The following is a 24,461-nucleotide window of genomic DNA, read 5'->3' as shown; positions in this document are numbered from 1 at the left end:
ACCCGTACTATGTTATAGATGGGGGCATGTAAGTAGAGCTCCATGATCACACAATATTTTGAAATGGTGGGAGTGCTGTGCTAACAGCAGGGATGTAATATCCTGGTGATATCCTAGCAGGTCAGAGCAACCTTATGTCATTAACCTCTCTATTGCGATCAAAAGACTAAGACTATGTTATATTTGGATAATGAGCATCATAAAACATAGGGTATTTTCTTCTTCAATTCCAGATGTGTAGACAGTATATTTACATTTGCTTGACAGAGTGAATGTTCTGTAAAATGTTATAAACTGAACCAGACATTTTACTCAAGCCATCTCTGAATAAAAGGGGAATAAAATGGGAATAAAATGAAACCCAAGGTTTCTCCTCAACCCTGGCTTGAACATATCCTCACAGCCCCTCTGAATCCTATCCCTCAACCCCCCTCAGTGGTACGCTCCAGTGGTCCGGTCCCAGTGTGTGGGTGGGCTCACCTGATGACGGTGGGGGTGATCTCAGCGCAGAAGAAGATGCTCAGGTTGCTGACAGCGTGGGAGGAGAACATGCCGATGATGGAAAAGGCGATGGAGAAGTTCTTATTAAGTGTATCCGAGCTCTCTGCACAGAAAGAAGACAAAACACGAGTCAGCCATTAAACACGATTCAGCCTAAATTATTCAAATGATTCAGCCTAAATGATTAAAGTGAGATTAGTGTATATGAGCACTCTGCTTAGAAAGCAAACAAACATAACCATTATCCAGCCAATATACAGAGAGAATGTAGAAAGGTGAGATAAGCTCAAAGGAAAATTCTATATCTAACCCTGACAGATGAATGACTCTCTTAAGAGAATGCTCATTGCACTGAGCGAGAAAAGTACCTATGCTTTCTCCTAAGAGCAGGGCGTTGTTGAAGGATGATCCTAATACTTCAACAACACATTTCCTGCCATCTTGACATAAAACTATGGGTTTATAAATAACATGTGTAGATGGTTACATCATTCCCATGACGTGTATACAGTATATGAGGCATGTTTAAATTGCATCACCCGAGGCTGGTCTCAAGTCAGTTTGGTGTCTAAATTTAAGATGTTTCAGTTGCCCAAAGAGGATAATCTCTGGCTGGTCTCGGATCGGTTTGGTGTCTAAATTTAAGATGTTTAAGTTGCCCAAAGAGGATCATCCGAGGCTGGTCAGTTTGCTGCTCCTCTCTAATCCTCTGGCTGTCTGACAACAGGCCAGGCCCAGTTTGCTTCCAGGTGGAAGATTAGGGATAGAGAGAATGGAGAGACCATAAGAGAGATAAATACACAGGGGAAGAAGAGGGCTAGAGGTTCGTCAGGGTCAATGAGACAAAGGAGGATCAGGGAGTAGAACACAGACAGGAAGACTGGTAATTCCACCTCTAATGAAAAATAGCATTAAGAAGAAGTTACTCTTTTTTGAATACAGGAAGACCAAGCCAGATGAAAAGCAGCTCAGATGAATGATGGTGATACGGCATAATGTATTTCATACCAGGTATAATGTGTACTAGCCTCTAAGGTTGTACAACTGCTGGTTTCATGTGTCTGTTGTGGCGTTTCACTGTGAAGGACAAGCAAGCTGGATCTGAATGTGTATGTATGCAGTAAACAGAACGCAGAAACGCTCGTCCTTGAGATATTTACTTATTCACTGATGCCTACAGACGTACTGAGCCAGTCACATGGTGCCTCTGAACTGTCACTCGTCGTAGTTGTCAAACAGAAAACGCACGTCATGGTTTGGGCTATCGCGACCTGACTGAACTCTGCAATGAGTTTGTGTTTTTAGAGAGTGGGTGGGAAAGAGAGTGGGAGTGATTGGGAGGAAGGGAGAGCGAGGAAGAGTCACAGTATTTAGGTTGAGTTGAAAAATCAACCTTTGCCTGGAACCACCAGCATTGTGCAACAAACTCATTGTGACATTTAAAGCCCTGATTTTTAGTACTGTTGGTTTATAATGCTGACATTTTCTTAGTGTTCTTCAATCTCATACAGATGTCAGTTCCTCCAATCTTATGTCTAATCATATCAAACAAATCATGCCGAGGACATCTGCTTCTATCATAATGTGTTTCTAACTGCTTGAACCACATTTAGGATGGTAAATTGGCTATCAATTTACTGCAGAATTCTCACATCTGCCCAGGACCTTCTTGGTTCTTTATCAAGCAGTTAAAGTATTTCCAGTAAGCTGAATATAATTCGGTAAACATGATAAACAGTTATGAGCCAGAATGATGGGGTATTGATTAGTTCAGATTCTAGGGCAGAGCAACAGCAACAAGGGCAACATTGGCTGAGTTCCCACTAGAATGAATAGGAGACAAACCGATGGTTGTACTGTACCTATGTTCAGATGGACACTGTATTTCCCCAGCACTACAGGAGCCAAGGGAGTGAGAGGGAAACATACACAGGTTAATATGGAATCAAATGATCATCTAACACATCACACAGAGCATAGTCGACACAAAAAGGAGACACAGCCATGCAGTACCACAAGTGAATTTTCCAGTCACAAAACACACACTAGTTACACCACAGCAATAACAACACAAGATGTGTGGTGTGTGTATGTGTTTGACCTTGATGTGTACCTGTAGTTGTAGGTTAAACATTTGTTCACGCAACATATAAGTGACTCTTTAAAAAAAAAAATACTCTGACAGATTTCAGACAATCATTTGTCCTTGTCACACAGTAACACCACATCACATAGACCTACATTTAAACCCCACTCCAAGACAACTATAGCTAACTACAAAGGCTGTTTCACCTCTGCCTATTCACATTCATAATAAAACTAGATACAACTAGATACGATCCACATATACCAGCTGGCTAGTGACGGTGAGACATTTTAGCGGGGAGACATGGCATGATATGCCACATGTAATCTAAGGTCAGACAGCTCGTGCTACTCTCACAACGAGATATAATGAAACTGTGCCGTAGAGGTCTTGGTATGGCTTTGTGCCGTAGAGGTCAAGGTATGGCTTTGTGCCGTAGAGGTCAAGGTATGGCTTTGTGCCGTAGAGGTCAATGTATGGCTTTGTGCCGTAGAGGTCAAGGTATGGCTTTGTGCCGTAGAGGTTAAGGTGAGCAGCTAGAATGCACAGACTGTATGATAATTTGTGTGTGAGTGCTTGCAGTGTATGTGTGAGTGTGTGTATGTTTGTGTGTGTGTGCATGTGCATGCCTGTGTGTTTGTATATTTGTGTGTGTGTGTGTGTGTGTATGTGTGCAAGCAAGTTTGTGACAGCGTGTGTACTATACAGTATGTGTATAACACTGTAGGCTACCCACAGTTGAGCAGGCCAAGCTGCAGCAATGATGCCAGCGCAGTGATGATCATGAACATGAGCAGGCCTCCCCTCCTCCCCATCAGGCCCACCGCCGGGCACAGTGCCATGCATGAAGCCACGGCGATGCCCGCCATGGTGTAGTAGTCAGCGTAGAAGTTGTGGAACATGGTTGACTCGTGGGTCTCGTGGTGGTCCATCATACTGCGGGCAAAGCAGTGGTGGATGCCATAGCCAGTCAGTCTGGATAGAGGGAGAGAGAGGGTGGGGAGAGAATGAGGAGAGAGAATGAAGATAAGAGAGAAAGGGGGGAGATGGTGCAAGAGAGGGAAAAAGGAGTGAGGAGATGAAAGAGTGTACAGAGAGGACAGAAAGATAGAAAGGGATATGGGAAGAGAGGGTAAAGAAAAATGACATGAGTCCAGACAGAGTGAGGGAGAAGAAAGAGGAGGAAAATGAATCTCTCCTCTCGTCTCCTCCGAAACAAAGCCAAAAGCACGCACATACACCCTCTCCTGCTCATCTCCAGTTCTCTCATAAGAACACAGCTCATGTAAAATTCATGGTCAGACTAGATTCAGGGGCACCGTGCACTGAAATAGCCAGGGCTGTGTCTGTCTGCATGTCTATAAATTACTGGGATAGGTGAGTGAGAAGGTGAAGCTTTATTCTTTAGGCCATCTGGCAGACATACAGACAGATGGACAGACAAACAGACGGACAGAGAGAGACAGACCTGCTAACAGCACAGACATACAGGCAGACCAACAGACTGGTCAGGGCACTGAAATAGCTAATAGCCTGTCTATAATGACTGGTGAGTGAGGGAAGTGGTGAATCTTTATTCTGAAGGCAGATAGATAGACAGATGAATGGCTGGATGGACAAACATACATGCCTGCTAACAGCACAGACAGACAGAGACAGAGAGACGGATGGACGGACGGACAGGCCTGCCAACAGCACAGAGGGCCACTGCTGGTCGATGCGGCATCGAGCAGACAGGTCCATAGTCCCATCATCACGGAACACCGGCCACTGCATTTAACACCCAGAGGTGTCTTACTGGCAGCTGCATCATGGACACATGCACACGCACACACAGACACACACCGCCAGACACACAAAGAACATACTTACGAGTTCACACAGAGGACCACAATGTTTTTCCACAGGTTCCTTGTCCCCACCATCTTTACGATACAGGTCTTTTTGGGTTTCTTGTGAAGAGCGTTCTGCAGCTCTGAAACAATGAAAATAAGTCACAAAGGGCTTTATACCAGGTTGTACAGTCAACCACAGGGCATCATCTAATTCCACATGATGGGGGTAGGTGACGGAAGGACAATTTCAGCTGCACACTATGTGATTCATACCAACACATTTCATCATGTGACTTATCTCTTCCTGTTAGGAGACAGGTATGACGGGGGAAGGAGTGGGTGACTAGGGGAAAAGAAGACGAGTGAATGAATGGAAAAATGAAAGAGGACAACGCCCCAGCGAAGCACGGATCACGACATGGAGCACGGATGTTTTGAAATATAATGGGTTGCTATGGAAACAAACCTCCACTTTCTGCATGTACACACACATATGCACGTGCACATTCCAAGTTTATCGCTCTATAAAATAATGGAGCTTTGAAGTCATCCTCTGGCCTAGCAGCATAGCCATAATCCCTCATCTATGATTGGCTCTTAAACGAGAGGCCCTTTTCAGGGGCTAGTTATGTTACAAGGCTACATAACACACGCACACGCACACACACACACACAAACACACACACACACAACTGCACAGCCATCAACCGCAGGTCATCTACAGAGGGTGGTGTGGACGGCCCAATACATCATATTTGTACTGCATTGTCGAGGGAGCTCGCAAGTAAGCATTTCGCTGCACCGTTTATACCAGCAGTAAACTGGGTAAGTGACGAATAAACTTTAATTTGATTTGACAAACACCCGGAGGCTGCTTCTGGTTTTATTGTGAAGTGTTTACAGCTAAGAGAGCCAGGTGCACCATGGAAAGATGACACGAGCATAGCTCTACCACTACAGAGACAAAGAACGCTCTAGCTAGCTTCACCCATAGATGCAGATGACAAGAGGAGGACAGAGAGCTGTGTGTGCAGGAGAGGAGAGGACGAATGGGACGACCCGGCTGACAGACACACTCTCTCATCAGCACACACTGCTCTAAAGGATCTCTGGAGGCTAAGAAAATTGTTGATTTCACATTAAACAACTCTGTTTTACGATGTATTCACACTGTCACTCTGAGTAGCACAGTAACAGAAGAATTTGTAAATGGTTATGATTTTCCTCTGCCATATCATACCTGACAAGAAGACCTCCTAGGTAAAAGGGCACAGCTACAGTTAACTGCCAAAATAAAGGAAACATTTGAGTAAATGAGGTTTCTGGCGGCTCTGCTATGGTGTCGGGGTGCCTTTTCCTGGCATGGTTTAGATCCACACAACCCTTAGAGGGCAAGGGAAACGGCAATAAATACACAGCCATTCTGAGTGATCACCTTCAACCTATGGTGAATAATTTCGTTTCCGATGGGAGTGGTCTCTTCCAGGTCGACAATGCCGCCATCCACTAGGCACGAGTGCTCACTGAATGAGACAGCGTTTCCCACCACCATCAAAACACCAAATGATGGAATTTCTAATGGAAGATCCCTCCGATAGGTTCCAGACACTTGTAGAATCTATGACAAGGCGCATTGAAGCTGTTCTGACGGCTCGTGGTGGCCCAACGACCTAATTAAGACACTTTATGTTGGTGTTTCTTTATTTTTATTACATGGGACAGAGAGAACATTTTACAGTTTTATAGTTAGTTTCCTGTAAATCTACACATTTTGTAATGGGGCTGAGAGACATTTCAGTTTTGAAGCTAATTTCCTTAAATTATACATATTTTGCCATGGCCATGTTCTTATGTTATCTGAGAGACTCAAACATGACACAAATTCAGTATTATTAGACACTTGAGAATTGTTTGTTTCTTTGGACAGTTTCGTGAGAATGACCCAACTATGTTATTGACAGAGGTTATACTATACACATTTAGTTAACATAGTTAAGTCATTCTCACGAAACTGTCCAAAGAAACAAACAATTCTCAAGTGTCATTTTTCACAAAATGTTCTCTTGAATCACTGATATTAGGATCTGTACTTATCTATTTTGTATTTATTATTGTTTTTTTATTATACATTTGACCAACATTTTTTCAAAAGTATCGTTACTGTCAAAGTACAAAAATGTAATAAACAAATTGTCACAACTTCTCCCAAAGTTGGTTCATCTCCTTGTTCGGGTGACGTTAGGGCGACGGAATTGTTTATTGTGTATGTGCACATTTATTCTGGTGTGCCACGGGTTTCGTACCCATTGATTGTTTGTTCTGATTTCCGGTGGTTTTTTGTTATTTAAGCTGCTCCGTTGTAAACACAGTTTTTGATCTCCTGCGCATGAACTCCTCTGTCGCCAGCACGCACCCCTTACAGAATTCCGGACCAACTTATGGAGTCAGCAGGAGCAGGAACCCCGGGTATAGGGGTGGAGGAGCGCGTCCGGGAGCACGCAGCAATGCTCCACCATCTTGGCACCGCCATGGACCACGTTGTCCAGACTATGGACCACTGGGAAAAACAAGGAGTTCTACCAGCACCTCCATCAGCACAACCGGGGTCTCCACTATTCGCCCCCCGTTCTCCTGGTCCCAGTGGGATTTGTCTCTCCCTCCCCCAGGAATATGATGGGACAGCTGCGAACTGCCAGGGGTTCCTGTTGCAGCTAGACTTATACCGGGCAACCGTCCACCCGGCTCCTTCGGGCCGTGAGAGAGTGTCCGTCCTCGTCTCGTGCCTCACCGGGAAAGCCCTGGAGTGGGCCAACGCCGTGTGGAGAGAGGGAGATGCGGCGTTGTAACAGTTTGAGGAGTTCACCCGCCGCTTCCGGACAGACTTCGACCACCCGCCCGAGGGTTGAACGGCGGGTGAACGCCTCTTCCATCTGAGGCAGGGGACGAGGAGCGCCGAGGAGTTTGCCCTGGAGTTTCGGACCCTGGCTGCCGGCGCGGGATGGAACGACATTGACCATTATCGCTGCAGTCTGTGCAAGGACATCAGTCGGGAGTTGGCCTGCAGGGATACCACCCTCACATTCGACCAGCTGGTGGACCTGTCCATCCGGCTGGACATACTGCTGGCTACCCGCGGACGTTCAGATCGGGGTCTGTTGGTTCCATTCCCCCGCACCCCCTCTCCGATACCAATGGAGCTGGGAGGGGCGGTGTGCAGGGAGACCGGAGGGGTTTCCAGCTCGTGCACCATCTGAGGGCACGGTTGGTGCCGGGTTGGTTCCTCTGGGTATCGGGGCAGCAGGCGGGGAGCTTTGGCGTCACCCCAGATGAGCCGGCACCATTCTCACCCAGAGCCCTCTGTTGTACATATGTTTTTGTATGTCACTTTTCCTGAGTTTTCCCCGCATTCCCAGCATAAGGCGCTTGTCAATTCAGACGCGGCTGGGAATTTTATTGATAGATTGTTCGCCCATAGTTTAGGAATCTCCATTCTTTCCGTGGCTGTGCCCTTCAGGGTTGATTAGGGAGGGTCAGGGTTGATTAGGGAGGCCACCGCTCCTCTGGGTATGGTGACGCCGGGGGGTCACAAGGAGAGAATTAGTCTCTTCCTCATAGACTCACCTGCGTTTCCCGTGGTGCTAGGCCTACCCTGGTTAGCTTGTCATGACCCCACTGTTTCTTGGCAACGGAGGGCTCTCACGGGGTGGTCGTGAGAGTGCACAGGGAGGTGTTTAGGGGTTTCTGTTGGTGTTACCACGGTGGAAAGTCCAGACCACGTCACCGTGCGCATTCCCCCTGAATATGCCGATTTGGCTCTCGCCTTCTCTAAGAAGGCGACTCAATTACCACCCCATCGACAGGGGGATTGTGTGATAAATCTCCTGGTAGACTCCGCACTTCCCAGGAGTCACGTGTATCCTCTGTCACAAGGGGAGACAGTGGCTATGGAAACACATGTCTCCGAATCCCTGCGTCAGGGGTACATTCGGTCCTCCACATCACCCCCCTCCTCAAGTTTCATTTTTGTGAAGAAGAAGGATGGAGGTCTGCACCCGTGCATTGACTATCGAAGTCTAAATCAGATCATGGTGAGGTATAGTTACCCGCTACCGCTCATCGCCACAGCGATTGAGTCAATGCACGGGGCGCGCTTATTCACCAAACTAGATCTCAGGAGCGCTTACAACCTGGTGCGTATCCGGGAGGGAAACGAGTGGAAGATGGCATTCCGTACCACCTCAGGGCATAATGAGTACTTCGTCATGCCGTACGGGTTGATGAATGCTCCATTAGTCTTCCAAGCCTTTGTAAACGAGATTTCCAGGGACGTGCACGGGCAGGGTGTAGAGGTGTATATTGATGACATTCTGATATACTCCGCCTCACGCGCCGAGCATGTGTTCCTGGTGCGCAGGGTGCTTGGACGATTGTTGGAACATGACCTGTACGTCAAGGCTGAGAAGTGCCTGTTTTGCAGCAGTACGTCTCTTTTCTAGGGTACCGCATTTCCAACTCAGGGGTGGAGATGAAGAGTGACCGCATTGTAGCTGTGCGTATTTGGCCGACTCCCATCACGGTAAAGGAGGTGCAGCGGTTTCTTGGGTTTGCCAATTACTATCGGAGGTTTATCCGGGGTTTTGGTCAGGTAGCGGCTCCCATTACGTCACTGCTGAAGGGGGGCCCGGTGAGTTTGCAGTGGTCGGCTGAGGCAGACAGGGCTTTTGGTCACCTGAGGGCTCTGTTTCGGCTCCCGTGCTGGCCCATCCGGATCCCTCTTTGGTGTTCATAGTGGAGGTGGATGCGTCCGAGGCTGGGATAGGAGCTGTGCTCTCTCAGTGCTCGGGTACGCCACCGAAGCTCCGCCCCTGTGCCTTCTTCTCGAAGAAGCTCAGCCGTTGGCTGTTGTAAGGGCTCTGAGGGCGTGGAGACATTGGCTTGAGGGGGTTAAACACCCTTTTCTCATCTGGACTGACCACCGCAATCTGGAGTACATCCGGGCAGCGAGGAGACTGAACCCTCGCAAGGGAAGGTGGGCCATGTTTTTCACCCGTTTTGTGTTCACCCTTTCCTACAGACCAGGCTCCCAGAACGTGAAGGCAGACGCATTGTCCCGGCTGTATGACACAGAGGATCGGCCCGTGGATCCCACTCCCATACTCCCCACCTCCTGCCTGGTGGCGCCGGTAGTGTGGGAGCTGGACACGGACATTGAGCAGGCGTTACGTGCAGAGCCCACTCCCATCCAGTGTCCTCTAGTTCTCTAAGTTCTGTCGTCTCCTCCCTCTGCCCAGTCTCCCTACGGCCCTACAGACTGCGGAGGCCTTGTTTACGCACGTCTTCCGGCACTACTGGGTGCCTGAGGATATAGTGTCTGATCGAGGTCCCCAGTTCACGTCTAGGGTCTGGAAGGCGTTCATGGAACGTCTGGGGGTCTCGATCAGCCTTACTTCAGGGTTTCACCCCGAGAGTAATGGGCAGGTGGAGAGAGTAAACCAGGATGTGGGCAGGTTTCTGCGGTCTTATTGCCAGGACTAGCCAGGGGAGTGGGCAGAGTTCGTGCCCTGGGCCGAGATGGCACAGAACTCGCTTCGCCTCTCCTCCACTAACCTCTCTCCCTTCCAGTGCGTACTGCGGTACCATCCGGTTCTGGCGCCTTGGCATCAGAGTGAGACCCAGGCTCCTGCGGTGGATGACTGGTTCAGGCACGCAGAGGAGACACGGGAAGCTGCTCGTGTTCACCTTCAGCGGGCCGTGCTGCGCAAAAAAAGAACGCAGACCGTCACCGCAGTGAGACCCCGGTGTTCGCACTGGCTCTCGACCTGAAACCTGCCCCTCCGCCTGCCCTGCCGGAAGCTGGGTCCGCAGTTTGTGGGGCCATTTAAAGTCCTGAGGAGAGTGAACGAGGTTTGCTATAGGTTACAGCTTCACCCCGATTACCGTATTAACCCCTTGTTCCATGTGTCTCTCCTCAGGCCGGTGATGGCTGGCCCGCTCCAGGAGTCTGGTGCGGGAGGTTCCTCCGCCCCCTCTGGACATCGAGGGGGCCCCGGTATACACCGTTCACACCATGCGGGATTCGATGCGTTGGGCGAGGGGCCTTCAGTATCTCGTGGAGTGGTAGGTATACGGTCCGTAATTATAGAACTATTATCAAATTAAATCAGACTTTTCCCAATTTGAGCTCTTTAGCAGTTTTGGTAATGAGAAGGCCAAGTGCGGTAAAGGGGATGTTTGAGAATAAGAACCTCATTCTGAAGGTATATAAGCAAATACATGAACTTGACTTGTGCTCATCTAAGGACTTATCCTCTAGATGATGCATCATTGGTGAATAAAACTTTATTTAAAAACTGAAGCTTTAAAAAAAAAACTTTTACAGGAACTTGAAAAAGTGTTACGGTAATGAGATGTCCACAGACACTGTATGTACGTAATATATATTATAGTTTACTGTAAACTTTAATTAGTATACCATTCTTATGATTTATGGACAAACCTTTTTCTCTCATTTTTTTATGACCCGATAATTGTATCTGGACACATTTTGGTAATGAGGATTTACAGTGAAAATGTAGAAAATTCAAGCGGAAATGTAAAATGTATTTAAAATAAGACACGTTCCCAAAAACTAGACATCTTAGTCCTCAGAGTGATGCATCATGCTTTTGTAACTCAATTTGCTACAGACATTTTAAAATTGATTTCATGAGAAGCATCCAGTCATCTCTTGTCCAAACTGCAGGAATCTGGCCTGGCTATACTTATCCATTATCCAGACACTAAGGTAGAGGTCAAAGGGATTGACCTGGTCCCATCTGTTGTCTATGAGCGATGCCTCTCCCTTTCTCCTTCTGCCCCGCTCCCTCTAAAGGCCCTAATAAACCATGTTGGGGAAACGACTCTGAAAATATAGTTTACCGAGCTACCAATACTTCACACTGGAAGAAAGCTACCCTTAAGAAAAATATAGTTTACCGAGCTACCAATACTTCACACTGGAAGAAAGCTACCCTTAAGAAAAATATAGTTTACCGAGCTACCAATACTTCACACTGGAAGAAAGCTACCCTTAAGAAAAATATAGTTTACCGAGCTACCAATACTTCACACTGGAAGAAAGCTACCCTTAAGAAAAATATAGTTTACTTAACTAAAGTTCTTAGAAAAAGTAGTTCACAACATCCAAACTACTTTGTGATAAATTATCCTAAATCTAAATCTGAAATGAAATGTCATTGAATACACATTGCAAGAACAGATCACTCTGGAGTCAGATGTTAACTGAATGTATATTTATCCTATTAAACACAATGTTTGAAGTGAGAATTAGGTAGAACTGAATATTTTTTTGCCAAAATGTAGTATGTAATTACACTAGCTACACTGCTACATGGCAAAAAAGTAAGTGACTACTGAAAACACTACTGGATTAGAATCTGTTCCACCAAGCTACTGCAAAATGTAGTTACATTACTAGTTGAACTACTTCTAGTTCACTACTCCCCAACACAGGTAATAAAATGAATTAGGGTCTGGAGGGTCGGGTCCATGATGTCACGGTGTAGGTTTACTACCCTGCTGAAGATATACCTCCACCCCCAGGAGAGAGGTCTGTTACTATGGTAACCAGGCAGAGAGGAAGGAAGGGGATCTCCCTCGTCAGTCAAGATAATCCATATAGACTGTTGACTGAACAACAGGGACCTACACTCTACTGAGCCTGACCAGACCTTTCTGTCTCAGAGAGAATCTAACATTGGCATTATTATACTGTATGCTTATGGCTGCGTTTACACAGGCTGGCCAATTGTGATATTTTTTCCAATAATTTGTCTTTGACCAATTACATCAGATGTTTTCACACAATATCTTTTTCAGAGCTGATCTGATTGGTTAAATGACCAATTAGTGAAAAAATTGATCTGAATTGGGCTGCCTGTGTAAACACAGCCAGAGTTTTGTTCAAAGTATTCAAAGTTAATAGATAGTGAAAATAATGAAAAGGAACTAGAGACTATCCTAACTGTCCTTGCTAGAGATATTGTCTAAGAAGAACCTTTCACTTTAGGGATCAACAAACATTTCACTTCCAAATAACAACATTAAACCCATAGCAGAGGAAAGAAATGAATCCAAACCAAAGACAAAACACTTGGGCTAATTAGATAGTGTTAATTACAGTAATAATTACAATAGTGATCTCTACCTGTAAGGATGTGGTCAGTGTCCAGCTCGGGGTTGACCTGGTTCTTCTTGATGATGTGTCCCATGATCCACTTGGAGCGGCCGTACTGTTGAGTGGCCAGCAGCCACCGCAGAGACTCGGGAAAGATCCTGCATGGAGACAAGACAGAACACTCTCTCTTAAATAAAATATGAACCGCTGAATCAAAATGAAATTAGTACCTATTTTTTTCACTGGGATTTAACGAGAGGCTAATAGGAATCTCAATACATCATTCTCGTCCTCAGGCTCTGTGGGAATCCCTGAGTCTGAAAGGTGGGTGTGGCCATGTGCATATGTGTGTGTATGTGTATATCCATGATTGCTTTCTAGCGGATTGAAACTCGGATTGAATCTGCCTTTAAAATGCTTTCATAACTTGTGGATATCAAGTCCTTTGTTAACGTGTGCAATTTGAAAGGAATGAAAATGACAAGTGCTGTGATTCTCAAGGATGAAGTAAAACCCATAGGTTTCTTCCACTTGATCTGCTGGCAGCTTTCCCAGCAGTCAGGTATACAGTGTGAATACAGGGTAATACAGGGTAAATGATGGTTCATTCATTATTATTTATTACCCAGGCTTTAAAAAGACCAGCTGTATTAACATGTACAGTAGACGTCCTTTGAAGGCTCTTAAGCTATAAAGATGATAGGAGATTAGGTATACCTAAATAAGAGGGAAACACAGCTGGGAAAACCCTAGAAGCTTCCCTCTGATTCTATACATATCTGATTAACCTCCAGTGTCTGGGGAACTACACAGATAATAGTTCACTTCCGTGTGCTCCCGTGTCCCGCTGGCCCCATACTAATTTCATACATACAGTGTTTTACTTGCTATATTGTATTAACTTTGCCACCATGGCCTTTTTTTGCCTTTACCTCCCTTATCTCACCTCATTTGCTCACATTATATATAGACTTATTTTTCTACTGTATTATTGACTGTATGTTTGTTTTACTCCATGTGTAACTCTGTGTTGTTGTATGTGTCGAACTGCTTTGCTTTATCTTGGCCAGGTCGCAGTTGTAAATGAGAACTTGTTGTCAACTAGCCTACCTGGTTAAATAAAGATGAAACAAAGAAGAAGAAGACAATACATAATATGAGCATTGGATAAATAGAACCTACATTAACATAAAGCAGAAACCAATCATGAACTGTAGTGTAAGATAATTGGGAGTAGCACCTAATCAAGTGAATTAAATCAGTATTTTCTATCTAAATGGGATCACCTGTATGCATATAATAAATAGCTAAATATATCAACACTGAGCTGCTAAATTGTAGCAGGTGTTGAAGTATAGCCTGGTCCTAGAACAGTTTTGCACTTTGCCAGAGATGGGGAGTAAAGTAGCTGTTGTCCTCACCAGATATAAGCCAGCATGAGGAGAAGCGGGCAGATGATTACAGCCTGCAGAACCTGCCAGTCTCGACAGACGTATGCCATCCCTGGCATCAGGAGCTGCCCGCCCAGCACCACGAAGCTGGCAACCATGGTCATTGAGAAACGCCAGGCTGGTAGGCACAGCTCAATCCCTGGTAGAGAGAGTGGAGAGAGAGGTTAGCTTACATGGACCTACAATACAAATAGACACACACACTCTGACCACAGACACAGTTCCATCTATGATAGAGAGGGTAGCAGAGGGAACACAAGGTCAACAATGACACTCCCACACATACACGACTTGACAGAGAGAGTGGACAGAAGGGAGAGGGGTCGACACTACAGTTCCACTACATATCTCCATCCCTGGGAAGGAGACGAGTTATCCTGATACCGATGCCACTCCAGTATTGTGAACATTATTGTCCACTTTTTTTTTTTTTTTCTTAAAAATTGATTTAACTAGGCAAGTCAGTTAAGAACAAATTCTTATTTTCAATGACGGCCTAGGAACAGTGGGTTAACTGCCTGTTCAGGGGCAGAATTACCTTGTCTAGAACTGATTCTAAATGTATGACTGATGCTACTGCATAAAGCTGCATTCTCATGCAGAGAATATGGGACTATTAGTCTATTTTAGCTGAAGAGCACTGACTCTTCCATGGCTAACACAGTCCCTGTCCTGATCCGACTGAACCAAATCTATTGCAGTGAAGTAATGAGGGTCTCCTTCTACAAATTTCTTCCCAGTCACTTTCAGAAAGTCTTTGATTCATTTATACAGACATTAGCATGCATGCCACCACCACGCTAGCCGGCAGAAACACACAGAACTCAGCCCTTTAGCAAGCTAGACACTGCGGCAGCATAGCATAGCATAAAATAGGCTATATCAATCTTATGAAGCTGGTGAGTGGTACTGTACTGCAACAACTGTTCCCTTTACTTCCCTTGTCTTTCTCAGTATTTTGTCTTCCACTCATCACTTTATATCTCCTCATGTTTTTATTTTTACTTGTGTTTTTTATTTTTCTCAGCTCCAACTGGGTCTTTCGAGGTGACAGGCCCGGCATAATACACTGTCAGCAGGCTGCAACTCCACCCCCGAGGAAAAGACAGGAATTTCAATTAGCATCTTCCCCCCTCCTAGCTAGTATGAATAATGCTCTGTGTTCACGGGACAGTAACGCAGCTGGAACGACAGAGCTAAGACTGAGGAGGAGGAGGAGAGCGGAGAGTGGTGAGAGAGAGGGAAGAGAGGATAAGGAGTGTTGGGTTTGGTGTAACCTCACCATGACACTGTGACAGTAACGCAGCTGGAACGACAGAGCTAAGACTGAAGAGGAGGAGTAGAGGGGAAGAGGAGAGGGGAGATGTGTGGGAGAGTAGAGAGGAGAGGGGAGAGGGTTAGGAGGGGAGAGATGAGAGGGGGTCAAGGTGGGAGGGGAGAGAGGGAGTGTTGGGTTTGGATTAACCTCATCCTGATTCTCTGTGGGAGTTTTGTGAGTAAAGTCATGGGTCACTGGGAATAGCATGGGTTGGTGTTATGTGGTTTTGTGAGTGTGTGAATCGAACATATGAATGTACTTACAAAACATTCTACAGAAGTACTATGAGCTCCTTACTCCAGCTGACCCTAATCCTCCACATCCCTCCTGATCAGCAGTCCCACACTGCCCTGCACCGGCCCCAACCTCCAACCATCAGCCCAGGTCCTGCCCTGCCTGCTGACACAAATCCCAGCGCTCAGGTGATGTCACACACAAAGCACTCACAGAAGGCCACAATGGCACAGGGGTGATACTGAGGTGACCCACGGGTGACCAAAAAGGAGTGACCAAACAGGAGTGACCAAATGCACTAAAACAGGACTTTGTTAACACACATGCCACATGATGACAACTGACAAGACTTATCTAAAGCCATGGTGGGGGACAGCATTGGTACCAAGGAGTAGCCTGACCATCAAAAGCCATAATCTGACAAAAGCCTCTGGTTTGCAGCCTCTGTTCATCAAGTAGTCCAACACAGTGTGGATTCTGGAATGGAACATGCAACTTCAAGAACATAATGTCCAGTGAGTCAAAGAGGTTCCATTGTTCTGAGAACATTACAGTATCTGACCACTAGGGGCACCGCAGTGATGTTGTTTCCCTGTGACCAGTGGGTAACACACCACACTGACCTTTCCCCGGCAGTCACATGATCTCCTCATGGCCCCATGCCATGTCGTCACCCTCTGCCTCCCCCCTGCTCCCGGCCACTGGGTTTGTGTGTTCCCAGCCAGTAAACAGCTCCAGGGCCCGCTCCTTCTCAATGCAGTAAAGATGTGGTGGTAGACATATTACACTGTACAGCTAGAATGATCATTCTTAAAAAGATTGTAGATAATAAGACTCAGAATACTGCTTCCTGTTTTTTTCTTAAAGAGATTGTACAAATGGAATAATGTGTGTGCAACCATGTGCTCAATATCCAGAAAGGTTGAGACTGAAGAGTGACTGTGTGGACGTGTTTATCTATGCCTCTGGGGACCAGAAGTCAACAAAGAAGGGTTAGGGTTAGGTTTTAGGGTTAGAGTTAGAGTTACCGTCAGGGTTAAAGTCAGGGATTAGGGAAAATAGGATTTCGTGTCCCCACAAGGTTAGTTGAGTAAGACTGTGTGTTTGTGTGTGTTTGTGTGTGCGCACGCCTGAGTGCATGTGTGTGTGTAGTAGGCCTATCTCATTCTTTGTGGACTTTAAGTGAGGCCACACTCATTGATCAATACCTTATCTTAAACTGTAAGGATCAATAGGCTATGGGTCCAAGGCCTCTGAGGAATAGAGGGATGTGTAGGTAACAACTTCACAGTAATACTACGTTGATCCCTTCTTCCAAAATGGCATGACAATATTTGCAACTTAGAACTTTGCTTGCTGAACGTGGATGAATGTGTGTGAGTGTGCACGCACATGTAAGTTTGCTTGTGTCTCTGTAGTAAAAACAGACATTACTATCAACACAAAAAGGATGTACTGTATCTGCGGTTTAATCATTACTACAAACAGTTGCAAAACGGGTTTTGCTACTTTTGCAACAAAAATGACTCAGGTAGGTAGGTCCCTCTGGTAGGTAGGTCCCTCTGGTAGGTAGGTCCCTCTGGTAGATAGGTCCCTCTGTTTGCTGAACCTATCCAATAGAAACGCTAGTTTTCGTCGCAAAATTGTTTGTATTAGTGATTACACCCCAGCTCTACTAGTCCCAGATGAGACCCCAGACAGACATAAAATACATCCAGTCAGTGTAACACAAACACAAATAATTACAAAATAGCACCAACAAAACCACAGTCATCAACCTGGTCCAAACAGTTGACAGATTAGGTCTACCGTTGACTCCCTACACCATGAGAAGGAAAAAGAGGCACAATGCAGTCTGATGCTATGTGGTCCTGCTCTGTTGCTTTGGACAGTGGGTAAATGACACTTATCCAAAGGGTGTTATAATATCATGTTGTGAAAGCGTGAGTTATTTGAATAACACAGTGTCTGCAAAATTGGCCTACTACAGTATCAAGCTATGGAAAAAAGGTCCCCATCCATCCACCGCACTGGGACTTCTGATAGGGAGGGATATAGACCCCCAGGAGAGGATGGGGGCTAGGGGTGAGAGATAGGGATGGAGGGATATAGACCCCCAAGAAAGGATGGGGGCTAGGGGTGAGAGATAGGCATGGAGGGATATAGACCCAGGAGAGGATGGGGGCTAGGGGTGAGAGATAGGCATGGAGGGATATAGACCCAGGAGAGGATGGGGGCTAGGGGTGAGAGATAGGCATGGAGGGATATAGACCCCCAAGAAAGGATGGGGGCTAGGGGTGAGAGATAGGTATGGAGGGATATAGACCCCCAGGAGAGGATGGGGGCTAGGGGTGAGAAATAGGGATGGAGGGATATAGACCCCCAAGAAAGGATGGGGGCTAGGGGTGAGAGATAGGGATGGAGTGATATAGGGGAGGAAGGAAAGGAAGTTTGCCTAGCAGCCGGGGAATGTACACTCAGCACAAAAGTGAACTTTACCCTGCTCAGAGGAAGCACTGAGTGTGCATCTTATCTCATGTATATAGACACAAAAAGTGGGGGAGTGGGGGAGGACAGGATTCTGTGAATCACCCACCCAGTCATAGATTCCCTCCTCTCCTCTCATTGGAGAAACTGCTCCATTTCTTCCGCCTAGACATCATTCTCTGTCTCTCTGAGAAATAGGGCTGATCTCAGCAGCCATTTGTCTGTAGTGCTTCTACATCTGCATTGCTTGCTGTTTGGGGTTTTAGGCTGGGTTTCTGTATAGCACTTTGTGACATCGGCTGATGTAAAAGGGGCTTTATAAATAAATGTGATTTGATTTGACTAGGTGATCTGTGTTCAGTTAAGCCTGGGTCCAACATGCCTTCATTATAAGTCTCTAACTGATCCTAGGTCCTGAGGGTGACTGAGCACAGTGCAGCAGGCTGTGGCTGGTGTCCTCAGGAAGCCATATCCGTACTGGATGAGGGGAAATGAAAAGCTCTTCTCTATAGCAGAGAGATGGACAGTGTCTGCTAATGTGAACAGGCCTGAGTGATACATCCACCCAGCTAAAGACCCATTGACAATCAATTAAAACGTAGACAGGTAGACAGAGAGAAAGATAAACTGATATTGAAACTACAAGGATCCAAGACTGGTGAAGCATGGACTCAGTTCAGTCCTACGTATTGCAGCAGGAAGGGAAACAGAACTGGGCAAAATCCTGTCTGAATGAACCAGCTTTACTCCCCCACCACCAGAGGGGAAACAGACCAGGATAGAGCAGGGAAAACAGGGGGTACGCTGCCCACTGGCTCACATGGAAGAGAGGCTACGGATGTGACCTATTACAGCTATGTAGTCTTTAGAGTTGATTAGTGTTTTCCTGTTTTTCAGTTCATACAGTATCTCTGCCGTTTCTCTGTGCAATGCTAAATGTAAAGCAACGTCTCTGTGCTAAATGTATATCCATGTGTCTGTGCTAAATGTATATCCATGTGTCTGTGCTAAATGTATAGCAATGTCTCTGTGCTAAATGTATAGCAATGTCTCTGTGCTAAATGTATAGCAATGTCTCTGTGCTAAATGTAGAACATTGTCTCTGTGCTAAATGCATAGCAATGTCGCTGTGCTAAATGTAAATCAATGTATCTGTGCTAAATGTATATCAATGTCTCTGTGCTAAATGTAAAGCAATGTCTCTGTGCTAAATGCATAGCATTGTCTCTGTGATAAATGTAAAGCAATGTCTCTGTGCTAAATGCATAGCATTGTCTCTGTGCTAAATGTATAGCATTGTCTCTGTGCTAAATGCATAGCATTGTCTCTGTGCTAAATGGATATATATGTCTCTGTGCTAAATGTATAGCATTGTCTCTGTGCTAAATGCATAGCAATGTCTCTGTGCTAAATGCATAGCAATGTCTCTGTGCTAAATGTAAATCAATGGCTCTGTGCTAAATGTATATCAATGTCTCTGTGCTAAATGCATAGCATTGTCTCTGTGCTAAATGCATAGCAATGTCTCTGTGCTAAATGTAAGGCAATGTCTCTGTGCTAAATGTATATCAATGTCTCTGTGCTAAATGTAAAGCAATGTCTCTGTGCTAAATGCATAGCATTGTCTCTGTGCTAAATGTATAGCATTGTCTCTGTGCTAAATGCATAGCATTGTCTCTGTGCTAAATGCATAGCAATGTCTCTGTGCTAAATGCATAGCAATGTCTCTGTGCTAAATGTATAGCAATGTCTCTGTGCTAAATGTATAGCATTGTCTCTGTGCTAAATGCATAGCATTGTCTCTGTGCTAAATGCATAGCAATGTCTCTGTGCTAAATGTATAGCAACGTCTCTGTGCTAAATGTAGAACATTGTCTCTGTGCTAAATGCATAGCAATGTCGCTGTGCTAAATGTAAATCAATGTATCTGTGCTAAATGTATATCAATGTCTCTGTGCTAAATGTAAAGCAATGTCTCTGTGCTAAATGCATAGCATTGTCTCTGTGCTAAATGTATAGCATTGTCTCTGTGCTAAATGCATAGCATTGTCTCTGTGCTAAATGCATACCAATGTCTCTGTGCTAAATGTATAGCATTGTCTCTGTGCTAAATGCATAGAAATGTCTCTGTGCTAAATGTAAAGCAATGTCTCTGTGCTAAATGTATATCAATGTCTCTGTGCTAAATGTAAAGCAATGTCTCTGTGCTAAATGCATAGCATTGTCTCTGTGCTAAATGCATAGCATTGTCTCTGTGCTAAATGCATAGCAATGTCTCTGTGCTAAATGTAGAACATTGTCTCTGTGCTAAATGCATAGCAATGTCGCTGTGCTAAATGTAAATCAATGTATCTGTGCTAAATGTATATCAATGTCTCTGTGCTAAATGTAAAGCAATGTCTCTGTGCTAAATGCATGGAATTGTCTCTGTGCTAAATGTATAGCATTGTCTCTGTGCTAAATGCATAGCAATGTCTCTGTGCTAAATGTAAAGCAATGTCTCTGTGCTAAATGCATAGCAATGTCTCTGTGCTAAATGTATAGCATTGTCTCTGTGCTAAATGCATAGCATTGTCTCTGTGCTAAATGCATAGCAATGTCTCTGTGCTAAATGTAAGGCTATGTCTCTGTGCTAAATGTATATCAATGTCTCTGTGCTAAATGTAAAGCAATGTATCTGTGCTAAATGCATAGCATTGTCTCTGTGCTAAATGTATAGCATTGTCTCTGTGCTAAATGCACAGCATTGTCTCTGTGCTAAATGCATATCAATGTCTCTGTGCTAAATGTATAGCATTGTCTCTGTGCTAAATGCATAGCATTGTCTCTGTGCTAAATGCATAGCAATGTCTCTGTGCTAAATGTATAGCATTGTCTCTGTGCTAAATGCATAGCATTGTCTCTGTGCTAAATGTATAGCATTGTCTCTGTGCTAAATGCATATCAATGTCTCTGTGCTAAATGTATAGCAACGTCTCTGTGCTAAATGTAGAACATTGTCTCTGTGCTAAATGCATAGCATTGTCTCTGTGCTAAATGTATAGCAATGTCTCTGTGCTAAATGTAAGGCAATGTCTCTGTGCTAAATGTATATCAATGTCTCTGTGCTAAATGTAAAGCAATGTCTCGGTGCTAAATGCATAGCATTGTCTCTGTGCTAAATGCATAGCATTGTCTCTGTGCTAAATGCATAGCAATGTCTCTGTGCTAAATGTAAGGCAATGTCTCTGTGCTAAATGTATATCAATGTCTCTGTGCTAAATGTATATCAATGTCTCTGTGCTAAATGTATAGCAATGTCTCTGTGCTAAATGTATAGCAATGTCTCGGTGCTAAATGTATAGCAATGTATCTGTGCTAAATGTATAGCAATGTATCTGTGCTAAATGTATATCAATGTCTCTGTGCTAAATGTATATCAATGTCTCTGTGCTAAATGTATAGCAATGTCTCTGTGCTAAATGTATATCAATATCTCGGTGCTAAATGTATAGAAATGTCTCTATGCTAAATGTATATCAATGTCGCTGTGCTAAATGTAAATCAATGTATCTGTGCTAAATGTATATCAATGTCTCTGTGCTAAATGTAAAGCAATGTCTCTGTGCTGAATGCATAGCATTGTCTCTGTGCTAAATGTATAGCATTGTCTCTGTGCTAAATGCATAGCATTGTCTCTGTGCTAAATGCATATCAATGTCTCTGTGCTAAATGTATAGCAACGTCTCTGTGCTAAATGTAGAACATTGTCTCTGTGCTAAATGCATAGCATTGTCTCTGTGCTAAATGCATAGCAATGTCTCTGTGCTAAATGTAAGGCAATGTCTCTGTGCTAAATGTATATCAATGTCTCTGTGCTAAATGTAAAGCAATGTCTCTGTGCTAAATGCATAGCATTGTCTCTGTGCTAAATGCATAGCATTGTCTCTGTGCTAAATGCATAGCAATGTCTCTGTGCTAAATGTAAGGCAATGTCTCTGTGCTAAATGTATATCAATGTCTCTGTGCTAAATGTATATCAATGTCTCTGTGCTAAATGTATAGCAATGTCTCTGTGCTAAATGTATAGCAATGTCTCTGTGCTAAATGTATATCAATGTCTCTGTGCTAAATGTATAGCAATGTCTCGGTGCTAAATGTATAGCAATGTATCTGTGCTAAATGTATAGCAATGTATCTGTGCTAAATGTATAGCAATGTATCTGTGCTAAATGTATATCCATGTGTCTGTGCTAAATGTATAGCAATGTCTCTGTGCTAAATGTATATCAATATCTCGGTGCTAAATGTATAGCAATGTCTCTGTGCTAAATTTATATCAATGTCTCTGTGCTAAATGTATAGCAATGTATCTGTGCTAAATGTATATCAATGTATCTGTGCTAAATGTATATCAATGTATCTGTGCTAAATGTATATCAATGTATCTGTGCTAAATGTATATCCATGTGTCTGTGCTAAATGTATAGCAATGTCTCTGTGCTAAATGTATATCAATGTATCTGTGCTAAATGTATATCAATGTATCGGTGCTAAATGTATATCCATGTGTCTGTGCTAAATGTATAGCAATGTCTCGGTGCTAAATGTATATCAATATCTCGGTGCTAAATGTATAGCAATGTCTCTGTGCTAAATGTATATCAATGTCTCTGTGCTAAATGTATAGCAATGTATCTGTGCTAAATGTATATCAATGTATCTGTGCTAAATGTATATCAATGTATCTGTGAGAAATGTATATCAATGTATCTGTGCTAAATGTATATCCATGTGTCTGTGCTAAATGTATATCAATGTATCTGTGCTAAATGTATATCAATGTATCTGTGCTAAATGTATATCCATGTGTCTGTGCTAAATGTATATCAATGTATCTGTGCTAAATGTATATCAATGTATCTGTGCTAAATGTATATCAATGTATCTGTGCTAAATGTATAGCAATGTCTCTGTGCTAAATGTATATCAATGTATCGGTGCTAAAGGTATATCCATGTGTCTGTGCTAAATGTATAGCAATGTCTCTGTGCTAAATGTATATCAATATCTCGGTGCTAAATGTATAGCAATGTCTCTGTGCTAAATGTATATCAATGTCTCTGTGCTAAATGTATAGCAATGTATCTGTGCTAAATGTATATCAATGTATCTGTGCTAAATGTATATCAATGTATCTGTGCTAAATGTATAGCAATGTCTCTGTGCTAAATGTATAGCATTGTCTCTGTGCTAAATGTATATCAATGTCTCTGTGCTAAATGTGTATCAATGTCTCTGTGCTAAATGTATATCAATGTATCTGTGCTAAATGTATATCAATGTATCTGTGCTAAATGTATAGCAATGTCTCTGTGCTAAATGTATAGCATTGTCTCTGTGCTAAATGTATATCAATGTCTCTGTGCTAAATGTATATCAATGTATCTGTGCTAAATGTATAGCAATGTCTCTGTGCTAAATGTATATCAATGTATCTGTGCTAAATGTATATCAATGTATCTGTGCTAAATGTATAGCAATGTATCTGTGCTAAATGTATAGCAATGTATCTGTGCTAAATGTATATCAATGTATCTGTGCTAAATGTATAGCAATGTCTCTGTGCTAAATGTATAGCAATGTCTCTGTGCTAAATGTATATCAATGTCTCTGTGCTAAATGTGTATCAATGTCTCTGTGCTAAATGTATATCAATGTATCTGTGCTAAATGTATAGCAATGTCTCTGTGCTAAATGTATAGCATTGTCTCTGTGCTAAATGTATAGCATTGTCTCTGTGCTAAATGTATATCAATGTCTCTGTGCTAAATGTGTATCAATGTCTCTGTGCTAAATGTATAGCAATGTCGATGATGTACATGTGATGGGGGAAAATGGATTCAGTTACATATCGCAATATTATCTTTGGTCGATATTATATTAATTATATTAATATTTGACTCTCAGTATCGACTTTATTTCTCTGACATATCATATGACATATGTTTTCATGCTCTCTCTTTTCCCTGCAGCAGACATATAGTGAGCAATATGTTTGGATCATCAAAACGCAATAAAATCACAGTTTTAAAACGCAATAGATACAGAATCGTGAGAATCGCAATATACAGTACATTCTGAAAGTATTCAAACCCCTTGACTATTTAAACATTTTGTTATTTTACAACCTTACTGTAAAATTGATGAAATAGTTGTTGTTTTTCTCATCAATCTACACACAATACCCCATAATGACAACGCAAAAACAGGTTTTCAGAAATGTTTTCAAATGTATTATTAAGTAAAAAATCTAAATATGACATTTACATAAGTATTCAGACCCTTTACTCAGCACTTTTTAAGCACCTTTGGCAGCGATTACAGTCTTAAA

At 43.6% G+C, this 24,461-nt stretch overlaps 1 protein-coding gene across 1 annotated transcript in view; it reads right to left on the bottom strand.

Annotated features, from left to right (window-relative positions):
* Positions 1-24,461, bottom strand: part of LOC118402012 (solute carrier family 22 member 23-like) — an 81,940-nt gene that overhangs the window by 10,389 nt on the left and 47,090 nt on the right. Inside the window, exons 4-9 of the mRNA XM_035799800.2 lie at positions 14,020-14,188; positions 12,629-12,756; positions 4,460-4,562; positions 3,324-3,562; positions 2,364-2,396; positions 481-604 (exon numbers count right to left, since the gene is read on the bottom strand). Of these exons, the coding sequence (XP_035655693.1) occupies positions 481-604; positions 2,364-2,396; positions 3,324-3,562; positions 4,460-4,562; positions 12,629-12,756; positions 14,020-14,188 (796 nt within the window). The remainder of the gene's footprint in view (positions 1-480; positions 605-2,363; positions 2,397-3,323; positions 3,563-4,459; positions 4,563-12,628; positions 12,757-14,019; positions 14,189-24,461) is intronic.

This window comes from Oncorhynchus keta, chromosome 23, assembly GCF_023373465.1.
Source record: "Oncorhynchus keta strain PuntledgeMale-10-30-2019 chromosome 23, Oket_V2, whole genome shotgun sequence".
Taxonomy (NCBI): domain Eukaryota; kingdom Metazoa; phylum Chordata; class Actinopteri; order Salmoniformes; family Salmonidae; genus Oncorhynchus; species Oncorhynchus keta.
The sequence above is the reverse complement of the archived record's forward strand: the minus strand, read 5'-3'. Positions and strand labels throughout refer to the sequence as shown.